The sequence below is a fragment of the Corvus moneduloides genome, chromosome 19 (genome assembly GCF_009650955.1).
Source record: "Corvus moneduloides isolate bCorMon1 chromosome 19, bCorMon1.pri, whole genome shotgun sequence".
Taxonomy (NCBI): domain Eukaryota; kingdom Metazoa; phylum Chordata; class Aves; order Passeriformes; family Corvidae; genus Corvus; species Corvus moneduloides.
This window is the reverse complement of record NC_045494.1, coordinates 1,271,628-1,287,291: the sequence shown is the minus strand read 5'-3', so window position 1 is coordinate 1,287,291 and position 15,664 is coordinate 1,271,628. Positions and strand designations below refer to the sequence as shown.

The window sequence follows — 15,664 nt, the reverse complement described above, 5'->3', positions numbered from 1 at the left end:
TGGGAGGGCAGCAGGGACCCCCGGCTCTCGCCTTGCCGAGGGGAGCCGCCGCGGAGACGGGGTTCAGCCAGCCTTGCCACCGTGCCAGCCGTGCCAGCCGCCCGTCCCTGCGGCTCCCCAGGAAAGGTAAGCCTGGAAAAAATGCGCCCGGCGTGCTGATGTTTTCGGATAGAGCCTGGCCAGGGTCCAGGTCCCGGTGCTGAGCCTCATCCCAGCCCCTCAGTGTGGCCTCTATGCTGGAAGGACCAGTTCTGCCCAGTTCCACCACTGGGATCGCGGTTCCAAGCCCACCCAGAGCACCGGGAACTGCGATCGGGCTCTGCCTGTGCAGGACGGTCAGGGTCGGGGATCCACCGCCCCGAGAGGAAACCGAGGGCAGCACATGGTGGGCATCACCCCCCAGTGACCCCACAGCCTCTTGGGGTCTTTCTGTAGGACCTATAAAAACCCCCGGAGCAAGCAGTGGGGGCTGGAAACCTGGGCAGGGTCCCTGCGGGAGGGGGGAGCAGAAGACGCCCACAATGGGTGGAACGTGAGGGTCTCCATGGGAAGGGGGCTGAAACCGCCGGCCGTGGGGAATGTGGGGGTTCCCAGGGGAAGGGGATGAGGAGCTCACCCGCCAAGGAGGGGGACGCAAAGGCAAACGCTGCGCGGCCACGGGGCAGCCTCGGCGGGACGGACGCCTGCCGGTGGCCCCACGGGGGGTCACGGGGGTCTCGTGCTGAGTCAGCAGCCGGGAAACCCTCCGGCGGAAGGAAGCAGCCGGCGGAGAGGCCGGGCTGCGGTGTGGGGGCGGCAGGACAAGCGGCCTCCGCTCCCGGCACCGCTTATCCAAGGCTGAGCCTTTCCCGGAGCCTGCGCTCCGAACCCCTGGGGAAACTGAGGCACGAGGGCCGCTGCAGAGCCCCTCGCCTGCACTGCCCTGCCCCGTGCGAGGGCAGGGATGATCCAATCCCGAACACCATCCCAAAGCCAAATGATCTTTAGGAAGAGGGCGGGAGGGTGGCAGTGGCGCAGCTCTGGGCTGGACACACTGTCCCGTCCCCGTGGGCTCTGGCGGGTGCCGGTCCTTGTGCCACGGGTGCCGCCGGTTCCGGTGGGAGCCGGTCCTTCCACCGGCGGCTCTGCTGCCCTTTCTCCCCGGATTGTTTTCATCCCGGCCTGGATTGGGGCAGGCCCCGCCGGAGGCACGTTGAACTTTCCTCTGCATCCTTCACCCTCTTGCTTCACCCTCCCGAAATAGCAGTGCCTGCCTGGAAACCTCTCCCAGGGCTGGCGGGGCCCCCGGGCTGCCCCAACTCTCCCGGGGCTTTTCCCCATCCCCAGGGATGAATGGGGTGATTGTGGGGTGCCCATCCCAACGCCAGGGTCGCAGCCACCCCCGTTGGGACAGGGACCACTGAGCCATGTCAGTGCCCTGTGCTGTGGCTGCCCTGGCCTTCAGCCCTCTGCCGAAAGGGCTTTTCTGGGGCTTTTCTGGGGTTTTCTGGGTCCTGCTGCCCTGCCAAGGGCTCCGGCTTTATCCATCAGCTGACATTCCTCCGGGAGGCCCCTCCAGGCCGGTGTATCCTTACACGGTGGGGCCGCCTGTGGAGCCCCACTCCCGGCCCCCCGAGCCCACCAGAGGTGGAAGATCCCGTGACGCAGCTCCCACTGCTCCATCCCTTGTCCCCTGAGGGTCTTTCCTGATGTGCAGCACTCAGCAGGGCCAGGCTGAGATCCCCAGACTCATCACAGTGATGGCCAGGTGGGCTCCCCCCTGCTTAACCCCCTAGTGCAGGGTCTGCTCCCCTCAGCCCCGTCCATGCCCCGGGGCAGCCCCCCCGCTCCGTCCCTTGTCCCCGGAGAGTCTTTCCCGGGGAGCAGCGCTCGGCAGAGCCAGGCTGAAGCCCCCCCAGACTCATCACATTGGTGGCTGAGACCCCCCCAGACTCATCACACTGATGGCCAGGTGGGCTCGCCCCTGCTCCGCCCCCCACCAGCCCCCTCCGTGCCCCGGTGCGGGACCCCCGCCGGTGCGGGACCGCGGTGCCCCCGCCCGGTGCGGCAGGGCAGGTCCCGGCCGGCCCCGATCGCGCTCTCGGGGCTGAGCCGCACCTCGGGGAGGGGCCGGGACGGGCAGGCGCACGGTGCGGCGGCACCGGGGCTGGCTCGGCTCGGCACGGGGGGAGCGGAGCGCCGGGCACCGGGGGCTGCGGCCGGTGAGCGGGGCTGCGGCCGGTGAGCGGGGCTGGGTGGCGGAGGGGCGAACCCTGCGGGACTGGGGGACACCGGCAACGCCGACAGGAAGAGACCGGGACCGGGACCGAGAGCCGTCCGCCCCCGCAGCTCCTCCGGCCGGAGGGTTGGGGGCGGCTCCGGCGGAGTTTCGGGGCCAGGACCTGGCGGGAGCGCCGGGAAGCACCGGAACGGTGCGGGATGGGGGTGCGGGAGGAGCGGGCGGGGGGAACCGGCGGGAGGGGCAGGGGGGGCGGGACAGGAGTGCGGCGGGACCGGGCCGGGGGAGCGGATAAGCCAACGGGCGGTGCGAGGGAGCGGGCGGGGGGTGCAGGAGGAGCAGGGCTGGGGACGCGGGTGCAGCGGCCGGGGGCGCGGGGGAAACCGGGCGGAGCGTGCGGGGGTACCGGGCTGGAGGTGGGGGGGAAACCGGGCTGGGGGACGCGGTGGGAACCGGAGGCGGTGGAGCTGCTGGAACCCGCGGGCACGGGGACTCCGTCCCAGCGTGGTGCTGGGGGTCCGGGTCCCCATCCCGGGGCCGGGGGGTGCCCGGTGTGGGGTGCCCCTCGGGGGACCGGGGTTCCCGGCCCCGGCATCTCCTCTTCCTCCCCCGGCAGTGAGGCTGCAGCTTCCTCGCTGCCTCCTCTTCCCCGTGCCCACCATGGGTGGCAGGAATGGGGTGGCAGCGGTGGGGACAGGGACTAGGACCCCCGTGCCATGCCATGCTGTGCCGTGCTGTGCCGTGCCAGGCTGCGGCTGCCTACGTGCCAGCGAGCTGGACACGCGACCTGCACTGGGCCGGTGCCCAGAACCAGCGGAGGGAAGTGGGATGGGAGAAGTGGAAAGAGGAACGTGGTAGCACACAGGGACAAGGCAAGGGGACAGCCCTGTCCCCCAGCATCACCTCTGCCATCTGGTCTGAGCCCACATTTGATGTTCCTGGGAAGCCGGCGGGCACGGTGCTGCTCCTGACACTGGAGGAAGGGATCGGGACAGCCCCAGAGAATTCCCATGTTGGGAGGGATCATATGGGGCACAGAGGGGCTGAGCCCCTCCTCAGCTGCCACCAACCTCCAGCCAAGCATCCGATGGGTTCACGTGGCTGCCTGGTCCCACTGGGGGCTCCCTGGCCATGCTGGGTGAGCTCAGCTGTGCCAGCAGGGCAGAGCTCCCCAGGACCCCACTGCTCACCCTGGGATGCACAGTGGGGACTATGGGCAGGGATGCTCCGAGCTGGGAGCTGATCCACATCCCCAGTCCCTGTGCCCTGACTCCGCTGTGTCCCGCAGGGTCCCTGGATGCCACGGTGCAGGATGGGCACCACGGCCGTGCTGCTGGCCCTGCTCCCCACGGCCGCCACGCAGCCCACGCCGCCCTCGGGCTGCGGCCACGACCTCTCCTCCCTCTACTACAACCTCTGTGACCTCTCGGCGGGCTGGGGCATCGGGGTGGAGGCAGTGGCCAGCCTCGGCGTGGTGACCACCTTCGTGCTCACCATCGTCCTGGTGGCCAGCCTGCCCTTCGTGCAGGACCAGCAGAAGAAGAGCCTGGTGGCCACTCAGGTCTTCTTCCTTCTGGGCACCTTCGGGCTCTTCTGCCTGACCTTCGACTTCATCGTGGGGCCAGATTTCTCCACCTGCACCTCCCGCCGCTTCCTCTTCGGCGTCCTCTTTGGCATCTGCTTCTCCTGCCTGCTGGCACACGCCGTGGCCCTCAACTTCCTGGCGCGGCGCAACCGGGCCCCGCGGGGCTGGGTGACGCTGGCGGTGGCCCTGTCCCTCGCCTCGGTTGAGGTCATCATCAACGCCGAGTGGCTCATCATCACGGTGGCGCGGCGCGAGGGCGGCCCCTCCGACCCCTGCCAGCTGGCGGACGCTGACTTCGTCATGGCCCTCATCTACGTCATGGCCCTGCTGGTGGCCGCCTTCAGCACGGCCTGGCCGGCCCTCTGCGGCCACTACGGCCGCTGGCGCAAGCACAGCGCCTTCATCCTGGCCACCACCAGCCTCTCCATGGCCATCTGGCTGGTGTGGACCATCATGTACCTGTATGGGAACCAGCGTGCTGGCCACAAGCCCGGCTGGGATGACCCCACGCTGGCCATCGCGCTGGTCTGCAACGCCAGCGCCTTCCTCCTGCTCTACGTCATCCCCGAGGTGACACACGTGACACGGCGCAGCCCCGAGCAGGCCTTTGAGGACGATGGCTACCCCACGCGTGGGGTGGGCTACGAGACCATCCTCAAGGAGCAGAAGTCGCAGAGCATGTTCGTGGAGAACAAGGCCTTCTCCATGGATGAGCCGTCCTTCGGTAGGCGCCAGGGCCCACCAGGGACCCTCTCACCCCATGGCAGGGCTGCCAGTGGGCTCTAAGGACCCTCTTGGGGACCCTGAGGGATGTCCCCACCGGGTATGGCAGGGGTGGGTGGGTGACGAGATGTCTGGCAGTGACCTGCCCGGCACTGGCGCCTGCTGCTGTTGTGGCTCCCGAGAACTGGCCGGGCTGGGCGTACCAGTTTGGGCTGAGCCCCGCAGCCGCAGGGAGCTCCCTCCCCCGCGTGGGGTGCCCGCGGCTCCTGCCCCTCCGCCCCGGGCCCACGAGCCCCTGCAATAACACGGGGTGGTGACGGTCCCAATGGGCATCGTGGGCGGCCACGCCAGGTGTCTGCGCCCCATGGGGGAGGGAGGGTCCCCTCTGAGCAGCACCTGCACCCGAGAGACCCTACAATAACAAACCATGGCCAGGCAGCTGCGATGCCAACGCTGGGGACAGGAGTGTCCCGCGGGAAAGGCACGGAGCTGCTGAGTCAGCTCGTTAAAGCTGCTAACGAGGTACGGGGAGCCCCAGTGGGGTGGCAGTGGCTCCGTGGTGACTGTCCCCATGTCTTGGCAGCCAAGAAGCCGGTGTCCCCGTACAGTGGCTACAACGGGCAGCTGCTGACCAGCGTGTACCAGCCCACCGAGATGGCTCTGATGCACAAGGGGACGGTGAGTGTGACACCAGGGGTGGCCACATCCTGCCAGGCTTCCGACTGGAGCAACTGGGGTGGGGGACAGGGTGTGGGTGGGGGGCTCCTGTGACCCCTGTGTCCCAATGGCTGCTTTAACGGGGTGGGGACCCTCCGAACCTTCCACCCCCGGGACCCCGTGGGGCCGGGGTGCTCCCGGTGCTGTGACACCCCCGTGTCTGTCCCTCAGAGCGAAGGTCCCTATGACGTGATCCTGCCCCGCGCCTCCACCAGCCCCTTGCCCGGCAGCGCCAGCTCCACGCTCCGAGCCGAGGACGCCTTCACGACACAGGCCCGGCACTCCAGCATCCCCAGGGACACCCGGAGCTGCCAGGTGGGTGAACGGTGCCTGCGGCGGGGGCAAAGTCCGGCCCTGCCATGGCGACGGCTCTGCCCAGCACCCAGAGCTCCCCCCGGTGGGTCAGGGTACACGTCTCATCTGGTGTGGGTGCCGTGGTCCTGCTGCCACCCCAGTGCCACCCCGCTCTGCCCGCAGGTGCAGTCCCCGTACAGCAGGAACCGGTGGTGAAGCCCCCGTGACGCAGCTCCCACAGCGCCGGCACGGCCGCGGCCCCTCCGTCCCGCTCCCGAGGGCTCACCGGGCCTCATCCCACCCTGACATGTGAATCCCACCCATGGGATGCCTGGACACGGTCCCAGAGCCAGCGCTCCCACCTGCCCGTCCCACCTGGCCGTGGCACCCGCAAGCCACCAGCTGTGCCCGGACCCCGCATCCCTGCCTCAAGGACAGGCTCCCGTGAGGACACCCCCAGCTGTCACCTCACTGCCTTTGTGACGCACAGACCCCGTCTCCCCAGGGCCATGGACCCTCCTCCCAAGCCCCCAGGGCACCCTCAGCACCGAGCCCCTGGCTCTGCACTGACCCCCACCAGCCCTGGGGACCCCGAGCCGAGCTGGGCCCATCCCACCGCAGGGCACAAGGGGACACGAGGCTGTCCCCAGCTCTGCCTCCTTCTGTGCCTCTGTTTCCCCACTGCTGGGGAAGGGGGGCTGCTGGGGGTCCAGGGGATCAGTGCCTTGCTGGGGCTGGGGACCGGCCCCCCACAGCTCCGGCCGCCTTCCCGGTGCCTTCCCCCCTCGGGGCTCGGGGACCCCTGCAGGGAGTGGGGAGGGAGCTGGGCCCCTCGCCCTCCTCGCTGCTTTCTCTGTCAAATTCCTTTTCCCACTTTTTTTCAGGTCACCCCAATAAAGGTGGTTTTTCCTATGGTGCTGTCACAGCTGGTCTGTGGTGGGAGTCCCAGGTGCTCCCAATGCCACCGGCTGCTCCCACCGGCTCAGCCCCATTCCCTCCTTTAGGGGAGTGACAGGGAGCATGGGGGGGGCGCTCCGAGCAGGGTCCTCGGCACCCCCTCCCCCCCAGCTGGGGCCGCTGGGCCGGGATCCCGTGGGCAGATGGGCTGCCGGGCAGGAGGTGGCACAGCACGGAGGACGTGCCAAGGTCGTGGTGGTTTTCCCGCCCGGATTGCCTTCCCCTCCGCAGCCATTCCTCCTCCTCCGGGCAGGAAGCCTGCGGCCAGCAGTGCCATGAATTATTCAGGGTTGGAATGGCTCCGTGGGGGCAGCGGGTGACCTGGTCTCCTTGAGCCGGAGCCGGGATGGCGGCGCTGGGGCTGCCGGTGGGCACGCGTGCCCTGCGCGGTGTCCGCACAAGGGACCCACTGCGGGAGCGTGGCACTCGCCATGTCCCTGCCATGCCCTTGGCTGGCACAAGCCCGCACTCCCGGCTCCGGGGACACGGCCGCGGGAGCCGGGTGTTTGCAGCAGGATGTGGCCGTGCCCCCCGGGCCGTGCTGCGTCACCCGTGTTTACCTCTCACCTGTGTTTACCTGGTGCCGGGTGGCAGCGAGGGCATCGCCCAGCAGCACCAGGCACTCGGTGTCCCCACCGAGTCTCCCACCGGCTGCTGGCAGCGCATGGCACAGAGCGTGACCCCCCCCCAGGCACCTCCACCTTCCCGGGGACACGGCGGTCGCACCCTGGGGACGGAAAACAAGGCGCAAAGCCTGTCCCGCTCAGGCCTGGCGGGGGACAGCGGAGCGGCTCAGCCGCCGTGCCCGGCCCCTCCGGAAACGCGGATCCCCCCGGCCCCGCCAGCGCCGGCCGCAGCGCGGGGCGGCCCCGCTCCAACAGGGAACGCTTTGTGCCGGCGCGGGGCCGCGAACAGCGGGGCCTTTGTCCGGCCAGGTGAGGCGGACACGGCTGCGCCGCGCCGGGAGCAGCCCCGGAGCCTCCCCGGAGCCGGGGGCTGCCCGGGGGGGGCGCAGGGCGGTGGCACCGGGGGGACGTGGCAGCACACCCGGCACCGGGGTCACCGTGACCGGGGCCAGGCGGGGACACGGGCAGTGATGCCAAGGGCAGGGCTGCGTGTGGCTGCAGCCCTGGGGCTCAAGCAGCGTCACCAATAGTGACAACAAAGGCAAGTGACACCGTGCAGGTGGGTCCTGTGGGACGCTCCGTGTCCCCAGCACTGCCTCACTTTCCTCCCACCGGGCACTGAGCTGGCCAGGCACCGGGGTCTCCTCACGGCTGAGGAATGAGGGTCCTGCCCCCACCAGAGCCCGTGGGGACAGCGACGTGCCTGGGACTGCCATCTGCCAGCACAGCAGCATCCCTAAGGAATCCCTAAGGAACCGGGAGCCCAAACACGCTCACACCACTGGCTCCCACTGGCACTTTTTACTCCAAGCAGGTCCGTGGCACCACAGGGACCCCACTGCAGCGCTGAGCCGTGGAGTGCGGGGCTGCGGGAAGCCCCAGGGCTCAGCAGTGACACAAGAGCATCAGGGCAATGTCCCCCTCGAGTCCCAGGGCCCTCAGCGTGGGACGCCGTGCCCCCCCTGGGCGTGCTCCCGCTCCAGCTGTTTGCGCCTCTGGATGTCCCTGTAGGCCCGGATGACGCGCGCCCGCTCCTCCTCCAGGATGCGCCGGCGAGCCATCGACATCACCGGGGACACGGGGGACACGGGGGATGCGAGGGACGCCTGGCTCCGGCCCAGGCGAGCTGTCAGGAGGAGCTGCTTCCGTCCAGCCTGCGGGCAAAGACGGGGTAGCTGAGAGATGAAGGATGAGACACCAGGACCGCGCTCTGAGGAGCTGTCACCGGCTCACTGAGGCCACCGCTGCCCTCCCAGGTACCCAAGGGGTGGGTAGCATTGTCCCCAGAGCTCACCTGCTTGGCAGGACCCTGTCCCCTGGGCTGAGAGGTGATGGTGGGTGGCTGTGTCACCACTTCTCCAAATGGCACCTTGTCTGCGGGTGAAGCCAGAGCCAGGGTCAGTGGGAGCCCCTTGGGAGGCACCGCTCCAGCTCCCCCACCCCTCCATGTGCTGCCCCCCGGGGCTGGGGGTCACTTCAGTGCTGCTCCATCCCCACCTTGGAACAGGCTCTTCTCCAGCATGGCCTCCTTCTTCTCCTCCTTCTTCTTCCGAGCTTTTTCCAGCTTCTTTTTCTGAAACCTGAAGAGCCACGTTATGGCGGGGGCTCAGGGGTGGATGGGGAACAAGGAGTGAGTCCCTACCCCACGGGAGCCCCCAGATCCCACAGCTTTTCCTCCAGGAGGGTGAAGCAGGCCTGTGGCTCTGTTCCCAGACATCCATGGATGGGATCCATGGGGATGGCCCCACGGAAAAGGGTCCCACAGCCCCCCCACCTGCACCTCCAGCCGCTGCCAACGCCAAACCTGCCCTGCAGAACTGGGCAAGGGGACAGGCCACAGGTGTGGGCTGGCCCCATCCAGCTCAGAAAGCTTTGCTCTCACTGTTTTTTCCTCCTGGACTTCTCTGGAGCCGTCGCCTCCTTCTCAGGCTCCCGCTGGAGCTGGTTCTCCGCGAGGAAGAGGACGCGCTGCACCTCCTGCTCCATGCGGCAGATGTAGGAACGCTCCGACTCCCCCTTGCCCCTCCGGAACCTGGGCGTGGGGATGTCCCCCGGGGCCTTGGGGCCCTTGGACTTCTGCTGCTGCTTCTTCTCTAGGAGAGACGGGTGACATTTCTGCAGCGGTGACACCCTGGGCGTCCCTCCGGCTGGCAGAGCACGGGTGGGACATCACTGGAGAGAGGACGATGTCGCGTGGCAGGATCCAGCCATGCCATGGGCTCCTGGGCCAGGCCCTTGGCCACCTGCTCAGGCCACCTCTGTGTCCCACCTGCCGCCCGCCTCTTCCCGGGATCTGGGCGCTTCATGGCCTCGCGACTCCACATGAGCTCCCGCAGGCGGAACGGGATCTCCTGCTCGTCGGGGTGTTTGGGCTTCATGTTGTCCTTCTTCTCCTTCCTGGGGAAATGAGCACAGCGAGAGCACTCCAGGGAAGCGCCAGGACCTGGAGCCAGGGACGCCTGGAGCCAGGCACTGGGACACCGGGACTCAGACACGACGGGACACCGGGATCCGGGATTGAAGGATGCTGGGATTTGGGCACGGGGGGGAAACTGAAACCCAGACATGGCTGGGCACCGGGACCGAGGCATGGGGAGCCATCAGGGCCAGCACGGGGAGACACCGGGACCCGGGCACGGGTGGAGATCAGGACGCAGCCGCCGAGAACGGGACCCCCGCCAGAGCCCACCCGCGCCCCGAGACCCCGCGTGGGTCCAGGTGCCAAACCGGGAGCGATCCCGATTGGATCCCGCGGGCACTGACCTGCTGCGCAGAGGGACGGCCGGTCCGCGCTCCGATCTCGGTCCCGCTTTCTGTCCCGGCCCCGCTTTCTGTCCCTGTCCTGGTCCCGGTCCCGGTCCTCGGCCCTGTTTCTGTCCCTGTCCCGATCTCTGCCCCTGTTTCTGTCCCGATCCCGGTTTCTGTCGCGGTCCCCGGGCCTGTTTCTGTCCCTGTCCCTGTCCCTGCCCCCGTCCCGGTCCCGGTCCCGGTCCCCGGGCCATGGTTCCGCCACTCCTCACGTGGCCGTTCCGCAGCCACTTCCGGATTGCAGGCCCCGCCCCCTGCTCCTTATTGGTCCCTCCCGCCCCGCAACTCCCGCCTTCCTCACTCTTCCGGGCTGCTATTGGCCGAGAGAGCTGTCACTCGGGGCGGGGCCGGGGCGCTGCGGCCGGATGCTGCTGCGGGGGGCGCGGGGGCTGGCGGGGGCGCGCCGGGGGGTGAGCGGGGACACGGGGGGACACGGGGGGACACCGGCGGGGACACGGGGTGCTGGGGACGGCGGGGACACGGGGGAGCCCGCGGGAGGGGCGGAGAGGTGCTGGGCGTGAGATGTGAGCGAGGCCGGGGGGACAAGGGGGTACCGGGGGGTCATGGGGGGGCTTGGGGGATGTGGGGGAGAGGAGGGTACAGGGAGGGGACGGGGATTGAGGGGAGTTGGGGGAGACAAGGGTGCGTTGGGGATGGGGGGCTGAGGGGGGTACAAGGGGGTGTAGGGCATGGGGTGGGGGGCAGGAGTTGGGGGTGCTGGAAGGGGGACGTGGGGGTGCTGGAGAGGGGGTGACAGTGGTGGGAGTGGGGGTACACTGGGAGCAGGGGGTTCCTGTGGCTGAGCTGGGGGTGCAGCAGTCCCCCCGAGCCCCCCAGACTGGCATCAGCGCGGGGGTCTTGGTTCCCTGCAGCCCCCAAACACCCCCAGAGGGGCGACCCCGCGCCCCCACCCCGCCACCAGCTGCGGCCTCCGGGAGCGCTCGGACACTCCGGGGAGTGACCGTGGGCCAGACATCCCCGATGGCGACAGGGGGGACCCTCCTGCAGCCCCCCCGGTGCCCCCCCCGCCCACCCACTGCTGCGGGACCGGCTGCCCCAACTGCGTCTGGGTGGCATACGTGGAGGAGCTGCTGGAGCGGCACCGGGACGGCGGAGCCCAGGCCTTGGCAGCCGTGGAGCAGCACGTGGAGGACGAGAACATCAAAATGATCCTCAGGATGGAGATCAGGCTGCGCTCCAGGAAGGACTGAGCCTCCCCCGGGCCCCCCAGACTGGTGGGGGACACCCCTGGGGTGGCAGGATCCGGACTTGGGTTATTTATAGTGTTTATTGTGTGCTGAGCACGGGATCCCGGGGGTGTCATGCGAGGTCGGGTCACCTCCTGCTCGGAGGGAGCTGCCCTTGGGGACAGGCGGTGGCTCAGGCCCGTCCTGAGCCCCGGATTTCCCGGGAGCTGGATGCTGTGCCCTCCCCAGCGTGGCAAATCCCTGCCAAGGGCAGGCTGGGGTGGCCCCCCATGCCCAGCCCTCCTCCTCCTGTGCTCCCAGCTGGAATTTAAGCACCTTGAGGGGATTTTCAGCACCTTGGCCGTGCCCTGGTGGTGAGGAGGGCTCGGGGGGACAGCGTGTGGCCCCGAGCACGTGGGAAGCAGCAGCCTCCTGTCCAGGACACTGTCCCTGTCCCTGGTGTCACATCCTGCCTGGCTGCTCTCCAAGGCACCTTTTCTTCCTCACTTCCTTCTGCCTCCACCTTAAACTTGTCCCAAAACCCCCCCTCCATCCTGGGGGACTCACAGCCAGTGAGACCCACACAGACCCCCCCACATCATCCCGGGACAAGGTCCCCAAGAAGCCACCAAGCCCTTGAGTGTCACTCACTAATGAACCCCAATTAACAGCCAGGCTCTGCTCTCTGCCAGGGAAGTAGGTGGTTCTCCATGGACAACGCTCCTGGATCCCTTTAATCCTATTTGTTGGAGCCCAACTAATTGCAATTAGTGGCAGGGGCTGAAGTTCAATTAAAGTGTGCCGAGATTATTCCGTTTTTAATTGCTTTACTGCTGGATTAGGGAAGCTTTGGAGCGACTCCGGCCATGGGCAGGGGCTGCCAGGCCCTCTCCAGCCACAGCCAGGACCCCCACCCAGAATGGAGACTGGAATTGGGGTCCCATCGCTCCCTCTGGGATCAGGGGACACTGGGGGAATCTCTTTGGGAATGGGGATCCCCCAGGAGAGGAGGGAGGATTCCCCTCACGTGGGATCCATTGTCCACCTGGCACAGTCAGGACTAATCCTGACGCCTCCTCCCCACCCAGAGCAGGGGAAGGACACCAGATTACCCCCTGGGGAAGAAGGGAGGTCAATAATCCTATTACCCCCGGGCAGGATAAAACTCCCTCCCCGAAAAGCGCCCCAGAGCTGCAGGACGGAGGGAAGCGGACGGAGGGAGCAGCTCTGGAACCGCGGGACTGTGTGAGTCAGGGCTCTCCAGGCTGGGATGGGACACGGGGTTGCTTTGTTGCTCTTTCCTGCATCCAGGAGCAGCTCCCTGGGTTGGATCCTTCTTCCCAGGCCCATGCCCAGCTCTGCAGCGGGGCCAAATCCCTCACACCGCTGCCAGAGCTGGGCTTGTGCTGCAGAATTCCCGCTCCCGGTGCCATGGGCTGTCCTCTGCTCCCCCAGCCCGGCCCGGGGTGCCCACCACCCCACACCTGCCCATCCCAGTACAGCCCCCAGGGCAAGCCATGGGGGGTCCTGGCAGTGCCCTGAGGGGTCCCCAGGTGTCACATCCACACTGGGACGTGGGATGATGGGGGACAGGGGATGAAGGAGCAGCAGCAGCTCTGGGGCCGCCCAGGATGTCCTTCCCTGCCTTTGGGGATTAATGGCTGAGCTGGCCTGAGTCAGCGTTGTGGGGAGGGGGCTGCACAAAGCCGATCAGGGACTGGGTGGGAACGGGGCCACAGGGGGGAGGCGAAGCTGGTGTCCCCCATTTCCCTCCAGCGGGTGTGAGGAGCCGCAGGGAACGCCGTGAGCCGCAGGGAACGCCGTGAGCCGGGGCTGCCGGCCCCCCACCACCATGAGCCTGGAGCCCCCCAAGCTGGAGGTCAAATCAGCCACGAGGGTGACCGGGGGTCCCGCCACCCCTCGCAAGGGACCCCCCAAGTTCAAGCAGAGGCAGACGAGGCAGTTCAAGAGCAAACCCCCCAAAAAGGGGGTGCAGGGGTGAGTGGGGAAGGGCCCTGGGATGGGGGGGGGGGGGGAGGGGGGGGGTCTTCCTGGGGGTCAGGCCAGACATCCCCTCTTTCCTTGCAGGTTCGGTGATGACATCCCAGGCATGGAGGGGTTGGGAACAGGTATGGGAATCCCACCCACCTTGGCAGTGTGGGGTAAGGGGCTGGAGGGTCACGCTGCTACAATCTCTGTCCTCTCTCTCCTCAGACATCACCGTCATCTGTCCCTGGGAAGCCTTCAGCCACCTGGAGCTGCACGAGCTGGCTCAGTACGGAATCATTTAGGATTTGGGCAGGCTTACTGTGTAGATTGAGGCCCCCCTGCCCATGCTGGGGGGCTCAGCTTAGAAAAATGCTCATTAAACCCAAACGAGTGCAGGAGTCGGTGTTGTGGGTTGAGGGGGGAGGGAAAGCGGCTCCCCATGGCCTGCACTGGGGTGGGCAGGAGGCGGATGGGTTCAGGATTGTGACAAGGTTTATTTGGGGCTGGACCAGCACCCCAGATGTCCCCAAATCCCCACCCCTCACTCCCACAACGTCCCTGCACACCCTCAGCAGCTGCACCGGTGGCGATGGTGACACGGGCAAGACACAGGCGGGTTCAGGATTTTGACAAGGTTTATTTGGAACCAGACCAGCCCCCTGCATATCCCAATCTCCCGGTGCCCTCACTCCCACACCCTCACAGCCGTGATATCCCTGAGCACCCTGAGTGCCATGAGCGCTCCCACGGCCTCCACCAGCACCAGGGCGGTGGCACCGGCGGCAATGGCCCCAGCCTGGCCCTGCAGCCACAAGCCCAGCGCGGCCCCGCAGCCCCCCAGGTGCACCACGGCCCCGGCCGCCGCCGCCGCCAGCCCCAGCACCCCGAACCCGCACTGGGCGTTGGGCACGGAGCCGTTCTCCAGCGGGTCCTGGCAGCAGGAGGCCGGGACGCCGCACGCCTGCGCCCCTGGGGCGCTGCAGTTGAAGTACCTGCGGGATGGACACAGATGTGGGGTCACACACATTTGGGGTGCGGGGATGGGGGCTCCCACTCCCCCCGGCCACAGAGCTGGACACCAACCATGGGTTCCAGCTCATTTCTCTCTTTTCTGGACCATCCCAGGGCTCACACCACCCCAAATGTGCATGCCCAGCACAGACCCCACAAGGAACAGGGGGCTCTTCAGCCCTATGGCGGGCGTGAGGTCCCCCACCTAACAGAGTTTCCAGCCCCGTGGTGGGGATGGGGTCCCCCAGTACACCCCCCAACCCCGACTCACAGGTTGCTCTCCCAGTCGCGGTAGGACTCGAGGCCGCAGCACTGGAGGCTCCGCTGCACCTCATCCACCAGGAACTGCAGGTCGGGATCCTCCTGGTAGCGCAGGAGGCACAGGAGCAGGAGGTCCCGCAGCGCGTCCCGCAGCCGCCGCCGCGCCAGCAGCAGCAGGAGCCCCCCCAGCAGCTCCAGCCCCCCGAAAGCCAGCACAGCACCCAGGAAGAAGCGCAGCAGGCAGGGGCTGGCACGGAAGGTGCCCAGGCAGCCGGCCAGGGACACGGCGCTGGCCGCCAGCCCCGCCAGCACAAACATCAGCATGGGGTCCGAGCCCAGGGGCACCCCACGCTCCCCCCCGGGCAGGGGGTTCTTGGCCAGCAGCCCCCAGACCCCCACAGCAAGGATCAGCAGCCCCAGCAGGAGGAAGAGGAGGTTCCAGAGGAAGGCCAGGTAGCGCACGCAGTGGCTGAAGGGGCTCACTTTGGGGGGGCCGGGGTACCACGCCCCAGGGTCCTGCTCAGCCGTGAGCCTGGGCAGTGAGTGGCCATCGTCATCAGCATCATCGTCATCAAAGGAGGAGTAGGGCAGCTCCACCAGCCTGGATGCCTGCACGGACAGAGGAGCCATCACAGCCCCCCAGAAATGTTCCACCAGCACACGTACCTCGTCCCACAGCCAGACACTGTCACGGGCTCCAGGAGCCACCCTACAGCCTTTTGCTGAGCCCCTCTGCACAGGGAACCCCAAACCCACCCCTGCTCATCACGGAGGTCTGCAGGGGAGCACCCCAAAGACCCTGACCCTATGGAGACCCCCAGGGATGCGGGATGCAGCACAGATACATGCTGGTACCCAGGGGTCGGGGGCTGTGGGGTGCACGGGTAAGGGGTCCCGTGGGAGAGGAGTGGGGGTCCCGGCGTTACCTGGGGCAGCAGCCGGGTGCCCTCCCCGCGGGGCTGGAACAGGCGGACTCTGCTCAGGGCCATTATCGCTACCTCGTGCCCGAACCCCAGTCACACTCCCATCATGTGAGGGGCTGCGGGCGGGCTTAAATGGGGCTGTGTGTGCCGCCCCACAGCTGGGCACGATCTCCCTACCCACCCACCCCCACAGCTGGCCCCGATCCCCCCCTGCTCCACAGCTGGCCCCGATCCCCCCCCTCCCCAACACCGCGGAGCCCCTCCGAGAGCACCGGGGGAGGGGGGGGGACGACGACTGGTTGCGTGCAGAACTAAAGAGCGAGCGCGGCGGCCGGGAGGGACACTTGTATCTGTAGCACCGAGGC

At 68.0% G+C, this 15,664-nt stretch overlaps 5 protein-coding genes across 10 annotated transcripts; 3 read left to right on the top strand and 2 right to left on the bottom strand.

Moving 5' to 3' along the window:
• The first annotated feature begins 4 nt into the window (after positions 1-4).
• Positions 5-6,065, top strand: GPRC5C (G protein-coupled receptor class C group 5 member C). 5 transcript variants are annotated; one of them, XM_032128737.1, is made up of 5 exons: positions 5-126; positions 3,507-4,527; positions 5,110-5,204; positions 5,415-5,558; positions 5,721-6,065. In XM_032128737.1, the coding sequence occupies exons 2-5, from the start codon at positions 3,516-3,518 to the stop codon at positions 5,751-5,753; spliced, it is 1,284 nt and encodes a 427-aa protein (XP_031984628.1). In that variant the 5' UTR covers positions 5-126; positions 3,507-3,515; the 3' UTR covers positions 5,754-6,065. The 5 variants fall into 5 exon arrangements, with proteins under 5 accessions (XP_031984628.1, XP_031984625.1, XP_031984626.1 ...); XM_032128734.1 differs by lacking the exon at positions 5-126 and adding an exon at positions 2,111-2,201; XM_032128735.1 differs by lacking the exon at positions 5-126 and adding an exon at positions 2,136-2,220.
• Positions 6,066-7,906: 1,841 nt separating this feature from the next.
• CCDC137 (coiled-coil domain containing 137) lies at positions 7,907-10,158 on the bottom strand. Of its 2 annotated transcripts, none has more exons than XM_032128744.1 (6): positions 9,884-10,158; positions 9,390-9,517; positions 9,003-9,213; positions 8,618-8,700; positions 8,415-8,494; positions 7,907-8,295 (listed from the first exon to the last, which is right to left on the bottom strand). In XM_032128744.1, exons 1-6 carry the CDS (start codon positions 10,120-10,122, stop codon positions 8,059-8,061), a joined length of 978 nt encoding a protein of 325 aa, XP_031984635.1. In that variant the 5' UTR covers positions 10,123-10,158; the 3' UTR covers positions 7,907-8,058. The 2 variants fall into 2 exon arrangements, with proteins under 2 accessions (XP_031984635.1, XP_031984637.1); XM_032128746.1 differs by having other exon boundaries at positions 7,907-8,274.
• Positions 10,159-10,278: 120 nt separating this feature from the next.
• Positions 10,279-11,925, top strand: OXLD1 (oxidoreductase like domain containing 1). Its single transcript, XM_032128748.1, has 2 exons — positions 10,279-10,338; positions 10,801-11,925. Exons 1-2 carry the CDS (start codon positions 10,294-10,296, stop codon positions 11,137-11,139), a joined length of 384 nt encoding a protein of 127 aa, XP_031984639.1. The 5' UTR covers positions 10,279-10,293; the 3' UTR covers positions 11,140-11,925.
• Positions 11,926-12,258: 333 nt separating this feature from the next.
• PDE6G (phosphodiesterase 6G) lies at positions 12,259-13,502 on the top strand. The gene is made up of 4 exons (XM_032128749.1): positions 12,259-12,360; positions 12,892-13,113; positions 13,204-13,244; positions 13,330-13,502. Exons 2-4 carry the CDS (start codon positions 12,968-12,970, stop codon positions 13,404-13,406), a joined length of 264 nt encoding a protein of 87 aa, XP_031984640.1. The 5' UTR covers positions 12,259-12,360; positions 12,892-12,967; the 3' UTR covers positions 13,407-13,502.
• A 219-nt stretch (positions 13,503-13,721) lies between these two features.
• TSPAN10 (tetraspanin 10) lies at positions 13,722-15,426 on the bottom strand. Its single transcript, XM_032128747.1, has 3 exons — positions 15,303-15,426; positions 14,387-14,985; positions 13,722-14,096 (listed from the first exon to the last, which is right to left on the bottom strand). The coding sequence occupies exons 1-3, from the start codon at positions 15,363-15,365 to the stop codon at positions 13,790-13,792; spliced, it is 969 nt and encodes a 322-aa protein (XP_031984638.1). The 5' UTR covers positions 15,366-15,426; the 3' UTR covers positions 13,722-13,789.
• Positions 15,427-15,664: the final 238 nt, after the last annotated feature.